The 16,507-nt window shown below is 38.0% G+C and overlaps 1 protein-coding gene across 1 annotated transcript in view; it reads right to left on the bottom strand.

Annotated features, from left to right (window-relative positions):
- Nucleotides 1-302: 302 nt before the first annotated feature.
- LOC149298473 (protein fantom-like) overlaps nucleotides 303-16,507 on the bottom strand; it is a 34,357-nt gene continuing 18,152 nt past the window's right edge. The window contains exons 12-25 of the mRNA XM_089487294.1: nucleotides 16,198-16,377; nucleotides 15,899-16,016; nucleotides 15,015-15,467; nucleotides 14,777-14,925; nucleotides 14,138-14,483; nucleotides 13,610-13,821; nucleotides 13,342-13,422; nucleotides 12,919-12,996; nucleotides 10,918-11,100; nucleotides 10,272-10,328; nucleotides 3,650-3,836; nucleotides 2,920-3,004; nucleotides 1,150-1,283; nucleotides 303-394 (exon numbers count right to left, since the gene is read on the bottom strand). Of these exons, the coding sequence (XP_089343420.1) occupies nucleotides 303-394; nucleotides 1,150-1,283; nucleotides 2,920-3,004; nucleotides 3,650-3,836; nucleotides 10,272-10,328; nucleotides 10,918-11,100; nucleotides 12,919-12,996; nucleotides 13,342-13,422; nucleotides 13,610-13,821; nucleotides 14,138-14,483; nucleotides 14,777-14,925; nucleotides 15,015-15,467; nucleotides 15,899-16,016; nucleotides 16,198-16,377 (2,355 nt within the window). The remainder of the gene's footprint in view (nucleotides 395-1,149; nucleotides 1,284-2,919; nucleotides 3,005-3,649; nucleotides 3,837-10,271; nucleotides 10,329-10,917; nucleotides 11,101-12,918; nucleotides 12,997-13,341; nucleotides 13,423-13,609; nucleotides 13,822-14,137; nucleotides 14,484-14,776; nucleotides 14,926-15,014; nucleotides 15,468-15,898; nucleotides 16,017-16,197; nucleotides 16,378-16,507) is intronic.

The following is a 16,507-nucleotide window of genomic DNA, read 5'->3' as shown; positions in this document are numbered from 1 at the left end:
GTAATAATCATCATTTATCTTTAAACATTGTAAAACCTCACATAGGATACATTGTCCCCCTTGGAGATCTAGTATGTATTATATAAACGTAGAGACTACCATGACCTCTGGTGCATATTATACCTGAGATTTTATCCTTGAAGGTTATCACTATATGTATTATGTTATAAGAAATGTATTATGAAACTAAGAACGCGAGCTGTGGCCTGAGAATCTGTGTCATGCTCAACTTTATTAGGAACATTTTGAACATCATAGGTAGAGAACGCAGAGAAAGCAGCGTGGATTATCTGGGAGTCTTCTTAATCTGCCAGGATGGATTGAAGAGCCACAGCGGCCTCCACGGTCACCGTCAGCCTCCCGATTACTTTCCCATCAGACTGGGTGTCGTAAACTAGGCAAGAAGGGGAGAAAAATGGTTGCAGGTTTCAGCAGTAATATAAAAAATAGAAATCGCCTATTGGTGTCTGGATATAAAAACAAATTTCACCTCCTGAAACATGACGAGCCATAAAAAAAAATGTCCCATAGGAACTATGATTGAAAACACACGGAAGTCCATCAAATTCAATCTACAAGTGTGGGCCATTCAGATTAAAAAAAAACTAAAATAATATTGCAGAAGGAAATAAAACATTTAATAGTGGTTAATAATGTCCAGTTTAATGATGAGGGAAATTCCCTGCTTCCATTACAGCAACGCGTCTGCTTGCTGGTAATCATACCTGGGAATTTATTGGGTTTGGCCTGGATTCTTCAGTTGAAGAGTGTTATCCTGGGACTCTAGGTTACTATCTTAAATCTCCAAGAAGATAGAGCAGTGTTTGGCTATGTCTACTCAATGCCTGATCCCTCACATGCAGACAACACCACTACCTGCTCTGCATCCCCAGACGGGGAACATCCATTTAGCCGACATGGGAAGTTACCAGATATGCTGATAGCCCTACAGTGACCACCGGGCATTTCTTTAACATAACTAGGGATAGTTCCCACAAATCCAAAATCCGTATCATTTCATAAAATAGATTTTGTGATATATTTTAGCGTAAGGCAGAGTCACATAAGCCAGTTCTCAAATGCATCAATGTAAATTTCTGCATCTGGTGGTAACAGTCTATCATGGACAAAAGAAACTCTGAAACATACTCTCGATGCTTCTGTTGATGATATCCTTGCGAGTCTGCAAGACCTCCTGAAGGTTGATATTAGCGAAGCCAACATCTTCACATTCCAGCTCTTGTTCATCCTCCGGTGGGTCGCTGACTATAGTAAACTTCACACTAATAGAGGGGCACAAGAATCAAATGAACTTCTGAATTCCAGAACTCACTCAAAGCGAGTCTCCTAATGGGTAGAGTGTCATAACACCCAATGGCACACAGGACAAAAACAATGCATGACTAAGAAAGGAAAGCATTCGATCACAATCCACTTACGTGAACTAGAATAGTCAAGAAATGGTTATTGTACCTTTTCTTTGTTTCTTGGTTACAAGAACATAAAATGTCTGAAAAGAACATTTAACCCTTCTGCAGCCAGAAATTCCAAACTCCTTGTTCCTCTGGGTACTGTTCCACCCCCCCCCCCCAAATAAAACTTTGGAAGTATAAACTTTTTTCCCCCCTTTACAAAATGATTAATACGGAATCTGTCCCACAAACCCGTGTACGACCTGAATTTGGATCCCAACTAACCACAGTAAAATGTTGCTTCCGCTGTAAAATGTGGAAAACACACACCCTTGGTAGGTTATGAAATTTAAGACGCGCTTTTAAGACTCGGAAAGATGTATGCGTTCTTTAAGTTGTGTTTCAGCAATCGGCCTCTGCGGCCAGGTTTTATTCTTCCTCCAGAACGCTTAATTGTAGTGCATAGCACAAGATGCTTTGAATTTGTGGCTTGTGCGGCAATCAAGCCCCATTTTGGGCTGGCTCGGTGTTCAAAATGCAGGAGGCTGCATTTTGATGTTTCTTGGCACCAGAAATCCTGCTGTGATCTGCTTGTAAAGATAACCGGTTTAGGGCTCTCAATAAACCTCATTAGGTTATATTAAAATTGGGTCCCGGTTGTGTCTGTGTGGAAACCAAATTGTCTCCTATTCTGAAAAACACTGTTTTATTAATGTCACATTTCAATAAAGTCAACTCTCCTCAGCCTTCTCCTCTGGGAATGGCAAACAATATTCCTTTGATGTTAACGATACTGCTGAGGAGGTTACTAATAAAACATAACGCATTAAAACACAGCAGGGCTCGCAACCGTCCCACAAACACTGAATGTAACAGCTGTTAATATCTGGTCATTCGGCTTTCCCCTTTTCTTTTGGCTTTTGTCACATTTAGACAGGTTACTATTAAGTTTACTTTTTTACCCCAACAGGTGAAGTATTCGCTCTGTAAAGGCCCCTGCGACGGCCACAAATATTTACAATAGTAAATACAACTAGGATGAAGATGGCCAAAAAAAAGCCAAAAAGACTCACCTAAAGTGTATTTTCACTTTTCATAATTCTACATTTTACACTTTAGAATTTTTACATCTTTTTCTTTGCTGAACCAATAAAAGGTATCAAATGTAAAACTCTATTTTCTCAGATTTATATAGCAATATGTGTTTTGGGTAGTTAGGGTAGGGTTAGAAGGAAGATAACTTCATGATAGAAAAATCACCAACGTGCTACCTTTGCAAGATGTTGCCACGTATTTCTGTGATAAAACCGTTCGTTCATTTCTTTTAACCAAATCACTCTTAATTACCAAACAAATAGTTCTGGTTATAAACAATTCAGATTGATGCCTTTTGTTATGGTAAAATCTTGAAGGGACCACTGTACACATCAGGAATATCCCTCGCCGATGTGATATAAATATCTAAAGCCATAGGCTGTCGAATCGTTAATTACACAAGCCGGTGTACCTGGCATTGCTGAGATTTGGATCACACAGATTAGGTTTTATGAAGTCTCTCCTCGGTTGGTTGTTTTCTTTATCCACATGAATCACTGAAGGCAGAAAACACACACAATTATATCTCAACAAGAAATCAGAAGGCGTCTTAGATAATTCTCAAATACGATATAATCCATAACGACTCTGTTATGGGGCTTCATTAAATGGCTGCTATTGGGGCGAAAGAAGATACAGATATTGCGGATAGTTATTAAGCAATATATTATTAATCTGTTATATTAGATGCACATGCTAATTCCTCACATGGGGTTAAGATTTACGTCGTGTGATCCCATTACATTTACTTATTATCACTGATCTCCCTGAAATGGAACAAAGGAATCTGAATTCTGCATTATTCTGGTGCAGGATAGAATTAAATGATACCTCATCAAGAATATATAGCAAAAGAGACTCGTTCAATTGTCTATGGCCAACCACTTCTTATACGGCTCCCCGTCATCTATTTTGTGGGTAGTATAATTTATAAAATCAGAAATAAGGGAGGTTGCACAATAAATGTGTTTTAATTCAAATCGTTTCATTAGCAACACCAATGATGCATATATATGCAGAACACTGTTTTGAATGGAGAAGATTTTGAATAGATACTGTCATGAATAAGCACATTTCAGTATGTATAGAACTCAAATTCACAACTGCTCCTCCCCACGCCTGCTCGTTCCACGTGTTAATACCATTGCTGTAGTTGTAGTGGATCTTCTGCCCCTTGGTAGGCTTCTGGAGTGAAACGGGTGTCTCCACGGTTGGCAAGTTGCAGAATCTATACTCTACAAACAATCTCTGGATGGTGTCATTCTTAACAACATCGGATCCAACATCCAAGCTCAGGGAGATGATCTCAATGCAAATTCTTTCAGTTGGCTAAAAAGAACAAAGAACAATACTGGTTACAACATACACTACACTCTTTGTTCCTTAGGCTCATGGATGCTGTTTTGACTAATGTGTAAGTGTAACGGGTTGAACTTTATTGTCTCTTTATTGATGTATTTTTCCAACCCTAATTAACATGTACCAATGTAAGTCAACCGATCTAGATTTCAGTTGCCGTTGGTCTTGAGTGAGTTGAAACATTTCTTGGTTCTCCTTGTAATGGAAAATCATAAAAGAATGTATGGTATACTGTCAGGCCTCATCCAGGCTGCGGAGCTGCATATCTCTGAATTTCCCAGTCTCACTAGAGTTCCCCTTTGGTATAATCCATTCCTGGATTTCCATATGCTCTATCCTGTTCTTCTGATTCCTTGATTCCAGTTCTGCTCTTTGCTTCAGCTCTGTTTCCTTTATAAGGTGTGCCCCACCCGGTTGTTCTGTTTGTCTCAGTCTGCAGTCTAAAGGTATGTCCTTTTTGGTTCTGTGTATAGATTTAATGTTTATTTGCAGCTTATTAGTGATTCAGTAGGCAGGGTTTAATGTTAGGACCCACCGAATATTGAAGTACTTTGGCGTAGTGGTGGGCTAAGCATACTATGGCCATAAGATGTGACGGAATCTCTAATATTTATCATACAGTCCTAGGCTAGTCCTGTATTTGTGTAGCCTGTCCCTGTAACCTGAATTCCTCATTCTGCAACCTGCTTCTACTCCTCTAGCTTTGTCCTGCCTTTTCTGTTCTTTGCTCCAGATATCTCTATATCCTGTTATCTTTACTGCATACCTCCCGCTGCTATTTCACGGTCCTGGTATGCGGCCACACAATCCCGATGGCCCAACACACAGGGAAGTGTGGTTACTCTGCATCTGTTCCTGTGTCTCCGCTCTTGCATCATCGGGTATTGACCCAGTACGTGACATATACAATCAAATGTCATATGAAGCTATTAGCCAACTTAAGCTCTTAATCAAAATGTTGGCTTGCCCAAATGCATGCATTTATGTGGTAGATTTTGATATGTGTGTAGGTGTGGTATCTTTTTTCATCTCACCTCATTGCTTAGCAGGTGCACCATAGTGTCTTAAACAGACACACACGTTTCTGGAAACCATGCAATAGAGAGAACTTGGCTGTCATCGTATTTTGTGTTATCTGTACCACAGGAATATTGTGTGAAATGCGTTTCACATATATAGATGCAAACTAACTGCATATAAAAAGAACATTTTCAGAAGGAGGTCTACATTTCAGCTGCTCTACTTTTTTATTTTTTGAAATTACTTTCTATTCCCTGATGCTTTTCAAACAACCCTTCAAGGACTACTAACCGTAGCATATTTACAAATAACTGTTATTTCACCAGAAAAGTCTAGGATATCAAAATGTCGGGCTGCGATTGGTTCTTTAAACGAGAGTTATTCTTTTATTTCTTGAAACATTTGGAACCAAAAAAATCTGGGAAAAGCCATTTACAAATAAGCTAAACCTAAAGGGACCTGTGAATTTCTTTTTCATGTGCTTATCATCACATCGAGAGTTTTTGGTTGATTTATTTATGTGTTGAAAATACTTATCTTACCCCAATCTGAAACACTTAAAGTCTTTGTCTAACTGCGTAATTTTTAGCAATACAATACTAAAGTTATATAAAAAAATCTGACAGCAGATAAGAACCCCGTCTAGTCTGCCATTTTCTTTAACGGATGTAAAGAATCAGCCCTTAATCATTGCTCGGTCTTGTCTTAGATTCAGGAGCCATGTGCCTACCCCGCACATCATGTCCTGGGCATAACCACCATACTCTTTCTGCTATTAATGCCTCTAGCTATACAACCCAGCACCCTACTTGTTGTTTCTGATGCTTTGTTGCATTGCCTGCTTACCATCAAGTTTCAAAAGTTATCAGGTGTTACAAAGCAAGAATTATTGCATCTTAGAATATATCATATAATGCATATTAAAAAATCTGTATAATGGGTAAAACAAATGGGTATTTTTTTCCTTTTAGTTTTAACAATCTCCTGTGTTTTTATTATATTATTATCATTATATATATTTATTTATTTATTTATTTATTTATATCAGAAGGCTTTTTATTGTAATAGCTGTATTTTTTCTTCTTGGGCCATGTTAATGCATCCGCTCCGACAAAATGCATCTTGCAAAGAAAATAATAAAAAGCAAATACCTTATATCCCGATCCCAACTTATTTGCGCCCTACGAAATTCCCAGATGTGTTCTTTTGACTCTTTCAACTATTAAAATGGGAACACGCCTAAAGAATATATGTTTGAAAATGTATTTACCATATAGGCTAAGAGCGAGTATCAATTTAAAAAACCGACAATTTTCACAGCCGTCAAGCCATCTGAATATTTGATGTGTGCAGGTTTCTCCTCTCCTATAAAAGAGACATTTCCTTTCATCTTGTACCCTAACGTACCCCCTCCCCAAATCTGAATATTTCAATAAGGGTCTTTCATTATTCACTAGGTTCATGGAAATTTTACTAGGCCGACCACATTTCTCTGTCGTTCTGCATACAGGTACAAGCCTTCAGCTGGCAATATTACCCCGATTAGCATAGTTTGATGAAATATTTAAAAGGTTTTCCTTTTTTTTTTATTATTTTATTACACTAAAACCTTAATAAATCAAATGACTGCCAAATGCCATTAAGGTGACACTCCGAATGCAATGTGCTTTTCATATTCAAATTTGAAATGATGAAAGCGTGCGCGGCTTCTCCAGTAATAGCCGCCTGCAGCTTGTGCTCGTATGGATAAAGAAATGAACGCACATTAGTTGTCTTGATAAGTGTAATAATTTAATCCTCTCGGCGTCAGCGTATCCTCTACTGTATTATGTCATCAGAAAGGATTTTTTTTTTTTTATTATTAAACAGATCTTTCTATCGGGTACAGAAAAGACTGCCGTCTAAATTAAAGAACAAAAAGTTTAGTGATTGGAATGTGCTTTTTCCAAACAAAATCAGTAGAGAATATCACAAAATAGTAGGCATCTTCAGCTACGAAATCGGAAGCCGTGGGTACGTGCCAATGACACGAGCAGTCAATGACCCAATCCTTGTAGGCTGTCAAGCGGGGGTCCGACGGTGTGTGATGAGCATCGGCAGTTAAGCTAAGGGGGCTTCTTTTTCTCAAACTTTTAATATAAACATGGCTTGTGTATTTGTATTCTTTAGAGTGGGGGGAAAAAGTCCAACATAATTTGAAGTTGAAAGGTCTCTTATAATCACATGCTTTGGCTTCTAGATTGTAAGCAGTGTGGTGCAAATTTCCACCATGGCGGAACGATACTTTATAACATGTAATGTACGCTGCCAGGGCTACAGAGAAATAAAGATATATATATATATATATATATATATATATTGTCTGATGTCAGATTCTCAATCATTAAGTATGATTTAAGACTCGGCAACACTGAAAAAGTAAATTATCCCTGTGGCAAAAGTTCTTTTCGCTACTGCTGGAAATAAAATCAAAAATTCAAAAGCCTTTCTTTCACTGCTCATAATACTAAGTAAATGCCACTTTCAATTAAACTTTGAACAACATATAATTTACAGATTTATTACATATATAAACATGCAGTGTATACACACACAGAAACCGCAATAGATATATCTACTTTAATTCATTGTGGTTTATGTATAAAGGGTGGTAGAACCTTTCATTAGCAAAGACCTACAATCAAAAGCTGTACAAACCCAACTGCGAATTAAAGAATTGTAGTGTCTTTCATGACGATCGTATTTGTTGCTCACCAAAGACCAATTCTATAATCTTTATCTATAATGGAATAACTTAAACTGAGTTGACTGGAAAGATGTAGCCTTTAGTTGAGGTTGATGTCTTTTATTGGGCCAACTTAGAACGTAAAGGTAGATGAGCTTTCAGGACCTCAGAAGCCTCATCTTTGGAAGGAATCTAAATTGGGCTGTTTGCCTCTGAAGAAGAGACCTCTGAAATCCTGAAAGGTTATGTAACATGAAATCTTTTTTATAAATATCCTTCATATTTATTCTTGGGCCGGCATGGCTATAATAGTTTTTATTATTCAAAAAGATGTGAAGATCATTTGCTGAAATCATTCACATGGGACTGATTACCTGCTCTCTCTTTAGAACATCACCTGGCAGCACTTTCATTGGTTGTTTGTACCTTTTATCTATCTCAGTTGCCTTATCTCATCACAACTCTCATAGTATGTCTACTTCAGCATGTAAATATGCTGGGGCCGGTGAACGAGATGAGTAAACCCCTTCCGAGACACATCCAAGAGAAGTCTCATGATGATGATCTTTTGAGTCACTGGAAGGTTTATTAGTAGGTTGCAAAAACTAAGCACTATCATTCAATAAACTTAAGAGTTCACGCTCAAGAATAAAGCATCAGTTTGTCGGTCAGATGGACAACTCAACTCACCAACGTCAGAACACGTGATGTGGATCTTCCAAGAAGGGTCAGCTTGACGCCTAACAATCCCTAGCTTAATCTGAGATTCTGTGAGGTTATTGCTGTGACGGCCCTTTTGCATTCTGCATTCCCCCTTCCTTCATAATACAAATGCTGGAATTTTAATTCCCCGGTACATGGAGAACAAATGAAATACATTCACATAGCCGGTGAACTGCGGTGAGGAGTACAATACATCCCCCTAAAATCCCAAGCGTCAGATAAATGTCATTATTCTGAAAGCTACATATATCTGGCATAATTAGAGTGAAACGCGCTGCTTTATCTTGATGAATTTTTCCTCTTCAGTATTTTAAAAGACTCATAAATATTTAAAACAGTTCAAGTATTTCAAAGTTTAATGATGCTGAGAAGGCTTGTTATGGCAAGGCAGAATTATAGGAGTGTTTTATGAACAAAATGGTTTTAAATCAACCTGACAAACTCAACCGGGACCCTGGTGTCCCTTTCCAAATGAATTTGTCGGGTGCTTAAAGATGTAAAGATAGGAATAGACTTTTCCATTTACGAAGCATCCTATCTTATAACAGATATAAGGGGGATCCGGGTTATCATTCAATCAGGTGATTTATTTTTTTTATATGAATCGTGGCATCACATAATAATATTTGGGGGTTAGCGTATAAAAGCGATTTTGGTGCAAAGTTTGAAAAGTGGCGTTATTGCCATGGCAACCAACAATCACTTAGTGATTTGACCCTTCCATTGGTTGCTATGGTGATAAGACCCCTTTTTATGTTGCCTCTTTTGATATAACTCTTTTTGATGACCATGTCCGGAACTTCCCAGCGATAACGTATGCCTATACATACAGAAAGACGGACAGGGGAACCTCTCTGAACGTTCATTGTGTGGGGTCCACACCTAAGCTTACATTCAAACGGAATAGATTCAAGTTAAAATATCAATTACATGTAAAACTGAGCCGTACGCCTATCCCACGCATGTTTCAATAACCTCTACCACTTCTGCTGGGAGGTGGTATCACTATCTCCATCAAAAACATGGTTAGAATACATTTAGGCTGCTGTCACATGAAGTGTTACAGGGAAATGAATTGGACTGGTTGGAGGATCAGGTTTTAGTGGAAGCCCTAAAACAAAATCAATTCATTATACATTTCTGGTTATTTGACTATATGAAATGAATGTATTATGCGCTTTCAATGGGTTGAGAGGAATGATGATTAGAGAAGACCGTAACTACTGGCTTATCCAGACCATCTCATCTAGATCTTCCCTCCCCACAGGCTTTTCTAATGGTTTGACATAAATAAATGTTGTTTGACAATCGGCGGAAAGAGATGCTTAATTATATGACTGCCACAGCGGGGGAGCTTTTATTAAAAAAAAAAAAACCCTGTTTGGGGAAAAAAGCTAAAAACAAGGCAATTCTACATTTTGGGGATAAGAATACGTTTTGCATCAATTACTTAATGAATGTATCTTTTTTAAGCATCAGTTCAGGTCAATAGAGCATGTATATACCCACCATATCGTTTCTCCTTGATTGACTACCCATTTGTATTTTTGTCATAATGGGTTATTTTATAATTAATGCAGAAATCAGGAAATAGCTGGGCTATTATGAATAATACATAATTTGCGTAATAAATTCAATAGAACTGATTGTTTATCTATATATATAACAAACACCTTAATTAAAATACTTGTTCACGTACATGAGATGGAATACACGGACCATTTTACACTATGCTTTACTGAAGTTTTAAGTGAAAGGTTCACTTTAACAGATAGGGTAATCCCTAACTCATTTAGGTTTGTCTAATAAAATACAATTTTTTTTAATAAGGATTTCTTCCTTTTACATTTTGTTTTTGGCTAGCAAAACAAACAAAAAAAATGCTTAGACGGCCATAATAAATGTAAGTGATTTCTGAACGTGTTAACTGCACTCACCGGCTTCACATCCTTGGCTAAGGGGATAATGCAGTCGTCGCTATCGGTTGCTGAAGACTCGTTTCCATCCGTTGTCTGTTTCCCATCGTGATCTGATAAACAGAAAAGTTACAGACTTCACCACCGACCACAGATTACGCATAAAGATGCCTTCGCAATAACGCAACGGTCCTGGAGAAACTTTATAGAGACTTTATCCTTAATACAAGAAGATATCCCACTACGTGGCAGGCAAAGCCGTTACCCTTGTTGTGTATATCCTTTCATTTGTGGACAATTTGTTTTACTGCTATGGTGTGTCTTAGTAGTATTACTAGTATAGTAAATATATATTAAAGCCATCTATCCATAATATATATCAAACTAAATTGGATGATGAATCAATAGGTATTTAGGTGAGCCGGCAAATCTTGACAAAAAAAAATTGACAAAAAATCAAATCCAGATTACTATTTGGAATGCATGTCCATGTGCGGCATCGACTTCTCTGTTATACATGTAGGTAATCGTGCATAGTCTAAAGTGATATTTTGTGGAGAATTATTAAGTTCTGTGAGCGGAAGACAGAGAGATACTGTACGCATTGTGAATGAGGATAAAGCTCTCGGCATATCACTGTCAGGCGAGTCTCTGGTAGCGAGTGAACCGAACTCTCCATTTTACCTTCTTCTTCCAAATCTTCCGTTATTTCCGTTTCATCTTCTGACGTGTCATAGCTTTGGGCTTCTAGTTGTCCATCTGACAGCTGAGAAGACTCTTCTTTCTCTTGCTGAGGTTCCTTCATTTTATCTTCAAGTTGTCCATCCTCCGCTGGTTTATCTTGTGCCATCTACAACATAAAACATGCCAGCGGACAAAGGCAGACCATTGTTAACTTCCACAAACCGCACGGCATATAAAAAGTGCTGAGACACGGGACATGTAAATAACACGGCTTTACATTAAACCTCACTTTAAGCTTAAATTGTTTCCGTTTTATTAAACACATTTTACCCCGGCCAAATATGATTGGCAAAGTAGAACTCCAAGGTCTTTAACCGGTCATATAAATTAGTCTTAATGTAGAATGCATTGTTGTATTTGCCTGGGAGCAGGTGGTCTTTAGTTGACGGCGATACCCCTTTATAGGGTCATCAAAGAAAAAATGTAGACCTTTTTTTAGGATCTCAGAGGTCTCTTCTTCAAATGGAATGGCACGTGCGAAATCCCATCTAAAAAGAGACCTCTAAGGTACAAAGAGCGTTATTATAAACTTACCTAATTGTCCATTTAAAAGCATTTTCATATATATATATATATATATATATATATATATATATATATATATATATATATATATATATATATATTGAACAGAACTATTAAAGAGGTATTATGATGTCATACTTTACCTCTATTCTGAATCCTTGCAATAGAGATACATAAAACATGCCACTTCTATACATGTTAATACATTCGCACTAAACTCAGAGTTCCAGGGGGTCTATTATATTTATACCAAACATAGTTGCACATTTAAGTGTACAAATTATCTCCAAGAACCTATACACTCGCTAGTCTGTATTCACGTTGTTACTAAAATAATCCAAAAAAGGCACAAGATCCTAAAAGGTGTTCTTGGGTTTTATAGAATCCCTAAAGCTGTATACACATTTTTTTCTGATGTTTCTTGTTTTACCTGCGCTGCAGAATGCGTGTTGTCACGCGAAACAGATTGCTTTAAGAAAAAGATTTGTAACCCCTTTTTTTGAGAATAATGCAGTTTCTTACGCACCTGAATTATGCAAACGATAAGATCTAAAGGCAATCATTTACGTGGGCACGAACCGACTAGCCGGTATAATATGCACCTGCTGTTTCTCGTAAGAAAAATGGTGGCGTCAAATTCTTGACAAGGAGCAAATAAAAGATTTGTTTTTGGAAATACAAGATTGTTAAAAAGAAACATGAGAATTGTCAGCTTTTGTAAAATAGTTTTTTTTTTTTGTGTATATGTGTTTTCAGTACTGAATAATAGTCACGCAGGATTTAAAAAACAAAAATCGTAATCAAAGTTAAAACTGAAATCTCTAAGCCATTCTTACAATGTGCTAGTCTCAGATAAGACCTGAGTGTGTGTGTATATATATATATATATATATATATATATATACATATATATACATATACATGCATACATACGCACAAGTAATAGAGACAATTCTAACTTGAATAACTGTCTAGAACTTTCAACCCCACCCCAGTTCCCCAGTTACACACAACACCATTCAAAAGTCACTTCAATTTTCTTGTTTTTGAAAGAAAAGCAGATTTACCCCATTTAAATAACATGAGAAATACAGCACAATGTTGTAAATGACTATTGTAGCTGGAAATGGCTGATTTTTTATGGAATATCTTCATAGGTGTACAGAAGCCTTTATCACTCCCATCACTCCTGTGTCCCATCACTCCTGTGTCCCATCACTCCTGTGTCCCAATGACAAGTTGTGTTCGCTGATCCAATAAAGGCTAATTGAGCATTACAAAACCCTTTTGCAAAAATGTTACAGCTAGAAATGTCCTTGCTTTCCATGAAAACAGCTAAGTAACCCCAGACTTTTTTTGAGATTTTATTATATATATATTTTTTTTTAATTAAGTTTACCTCAGGAATATTTAAGATGGTAACTGGATTTTTTGACACTTTTGAGGTTTCTTCTTCAACAGTTTGATCAATGGGGTTCTGTAATCACACATAATACATCCAGTGTTAAAGTCAAGCTGTGATCCGCACAACAATAGTTAGAAGAAGTGAGGGCAGTTGAACTTAATTTATTATGTACTGTTCTATACAAATTGCCACCAAGCTCAGCATAACAGTGGGGAAAACATCTTTCAAATGTAGCTTTTCAATTAAATGACTGATCAGCAACCAAATCAATTGGTACACATTTAACCTAGCAAAGAAAAAGCTTTGCACCACGCACTCTTTAAGGGTAAATGGTAAATAACATCAATTCACACTCCATGACAAAAGGTCAAAATAAATGCTTTTTTTTTTCAGGTAGGATTAACGCTGAGTGCTCACCAGGTTTTGCACACTAGTATCAAAGAAGGAGACTTTTTTCTCTGCCGGAGGTTTCCGTTGTCTGGGCTTCGGCATAGGCGTCTGCAAAACATTAAAAAATAATCAAAAGAGCTCACAGACTACCTATATCCTATAGGAAAGATAGTCCTATAATGTATGTGGTCAAATTCCATTCCCAACAAGGAAAGTGATGGGTTGATGCTTAAATAGAAAGTGGTGCTGTAGAGGTGAATTGGAAGGACCAAGTAATAAGCTCTCAGCCACTTACTATTGGAGCAGGCACTTCTGGTTTCTGTGTAGGAGCCCGTATTTCTTCTTCTTGCAATAGTCTGACAGGAGCTGGCACTTCCCTCGGTAATTCATCGACTAATGGTGTTTTGAGGATGGAGTCACTGGGTGGAAGATAAGTCACCTTCCATTTCAGTGTGACTTTTATGGTACCTTTGGCTTGCCCACTGCGATCTGTCAGCTGAAATGTGCCTAACGAAAAACAAACACAGATAACCTAAATTATTGGCGCTATATAAATAAAAATTATAATGTGGGTGGACCTGATCCCCAGGTGCAAGGGGGGAAACCGCTAGAAAGTGCAGGCATGCACAGATACCCACTAGTGCCACCTGACATCAGCAGGTAGCCACCAAGTACAAACATCAGTGACGCTTGGAAAATTATTAATTGAAAAGGTTACTTTAGTTCTATGCAGAACCAAATCTGCCATGTATATCATAAAATATACAGCTGGCCTCCTTCACAAATACTAATGTAGTTAGCGCTGCAAAAGAAAAGGTCTCACCTGAAATACACTTGTCATGGGCAAGGGAGATGAGAGGCACAGAAGCTTTCCCGATGTATGCATCACTCATCTCATTATCATCAAACACATAGACAGCGAGGCATTCGGATTTCAGATAGCGGTCCAGGTCGCTGGTCATTGGCACGGGGAAGGACATATGGTCTTCAAATTGTGGGTTGTTGCTGCTTGTGATAATGGGGGTGTAATGGTCAGAGAAGTTGTAGAAGGTGTAGGCCACATAGGGACTAGGCTGCTGTGGGCTGGAGCCAGAACTCAGATTGCTGCAGCTTTTAATGGTGATGAAGAGCTCATTCAAGTTCTTTTCTGTTGTGGAAGAGAGGTTAACCTGTTCAATAAAATAAAGAGCTAACATTAGGGTTAGAAAGTGATAAAGTACAGAAAATAATATCAATATTAAATTATTGTTACCCTGAATGACGGATTCAAAGGTGGTATAAATCTTAAATAAAACAGTCAATTTTTTTATGAAAGGATCATAAATTAAACAAAATATATTTGGTATGAAAATAGAATATTCCACACATCATACTCAAATTATATGCTCAGGTAGTGCGCTGGTGTGTCTCTAGAATGTGGTAAACACCATTGACATCTCACTGCTGCCACTGACATTAATACCTGACTTAGTTCTGGTTCCTGGAGGTTGGAGGCAATGTAGCCCAGGGCCTTGGCCCTCTCCTTGTAGAGGCGAATAGCTTGTTCCATGGGAACTCTTAACCTGATCCAGTATTCCAGCGTACCATAATTCTCAATGCTACTGTCAAGACCTACAATAAAAAAAGGATGGAGACTGTAATGTGAATTCAGATGTCTTCTTCCCCTCAAAGTGCATCATACTGATTTGTGTGTCACTCACCAACAAGCACGGCACTAGAGAAGATACGTCCACTTTTTTCCAGCATTTCTTGGAAATTAAGTTGACAAAAAGCCACAGTTTGATAATCTGTCCCAAATGCGACATGCAACTCCAGCCTTACTGTACTTTTCTGGATATACTGCAGAAACATATCATCCACACGGATCAAGTATTGGGATGTAAAATCATATACAGGTTGCATACCCCGTACTACAGGGGTTGTTTGCAGTTCAAAGTCATAGAAAGCGTATGTGCAAAAAGTGCTAGGTTCCTGATCGCCGAAGCTTCGGCCAGCCACGGGTGAGAATGCTGCTTTGGAGATGTGGATCTCAAAGAGGTTCTCGCCACGCTCCAGTTTCAGAGATTCATCAAACTCGGCCACATCATCATCTGGTGTGATGTCTGGTGTGAATTTGTATTGCTTGGTGCCATATGCAATGTCTTTTATTTGGGCTAGAAAATAGCAAGGAGAATGAAGTAATGTAAAAGCTTGTCAAAACAACATACACTTTAAACACTGACTTCTGTGAACCTAAAACCTCCCTGCTTTCGCCTTGAAACTCTATCAGAAACTCTAACAAGGTCTAGCCAACTCGGCTAATCTACACAACTATTTCCAATGATCCTAGAAGCATCCTATTGTATACGGTTATCCCAGAATATGACAATATATTGTTTGCTGCTTGTGCGTCATTAACCATGATTCCCAGCAGCATTCAGCAAATGTAAAATGTGTTATATTTTAAGAAACTGGGTTTTCTGGAATTGAGATACGTAAATCTGCCCAAGTGTATTTTTCAGCTTGGAGTGCTCTGTATACTGCTTGATTTTTTTCATCATTTCACTACAAAACATAAAATTGTGTGTATGTCATTCATTTGTACCTTCAAGCTTGCGTATGCGGGCAGCTCTGACGTCCAGCAGATGAGCATACTGTTCTAGTTTTAACTCATAGTCCTGCTGGATCCCCTCCATCTTCTTTGTTACTGCTTCCACTTCGGTCTGGAAGTAAGAACATTTAGATTGTCCAGCTATTTGTTAAGTATCTGGTCTTGTTAAGAACATGATATCTGTAAAGACTTAGCCTTCTTTGATTACCTGGGCTGCCTCATTCATAACATTTTTAGTTTTAACCCCTACAGTGGTCATTTATTTTCTTCATGCACACTTACTATGCTCTTACCTGGTAGTCCTTGTTAATTTTATGTTGCATTATCAGCATGTTCCGGGTCTTCTCCAATTCCTGCACTGTCTCAGCATGACTTGCCTGCAGGTCCCTCAATGTCCTCTCCAGGTCTTTGTGGACGTCATCATCTACTTTTCCCAAAAACGTCAGGTCACCATTCTTTTGCTGCTTGCGTGCCTACAAAATAATATGTTATATGATCGCTACACTTACATATTAAACATGCTGGCACACAAACCGGCCAAGACCTATGTACAGAAATCCAGAGAGTGATGCTCTAGCCGATTTGTCCTTCTAGACGTTACAA

This window comes from Sceloporus occidentalis, unplaced genomic scaffold (genome assembly GCF_023333645.1).
Source record: "Sceloporus occidentalis isolate IW3139 unplaced genomic scaffold, rSceOcc1.0.p SCAF_32, whole genome shotgun sequence".
In the NCBI taxonomy this organism is placed as follows: Eukaryota; Metazoa; Chordata; class Lepidosauria; order Squamata; family Phrynosomatidae; genus Sceloporus; species Sceloporus occidentalis.
Note: the sequence above shows the minus strand (reverse complement) of the source record. Positions and strands in the feature narration are given on the sequence as shown.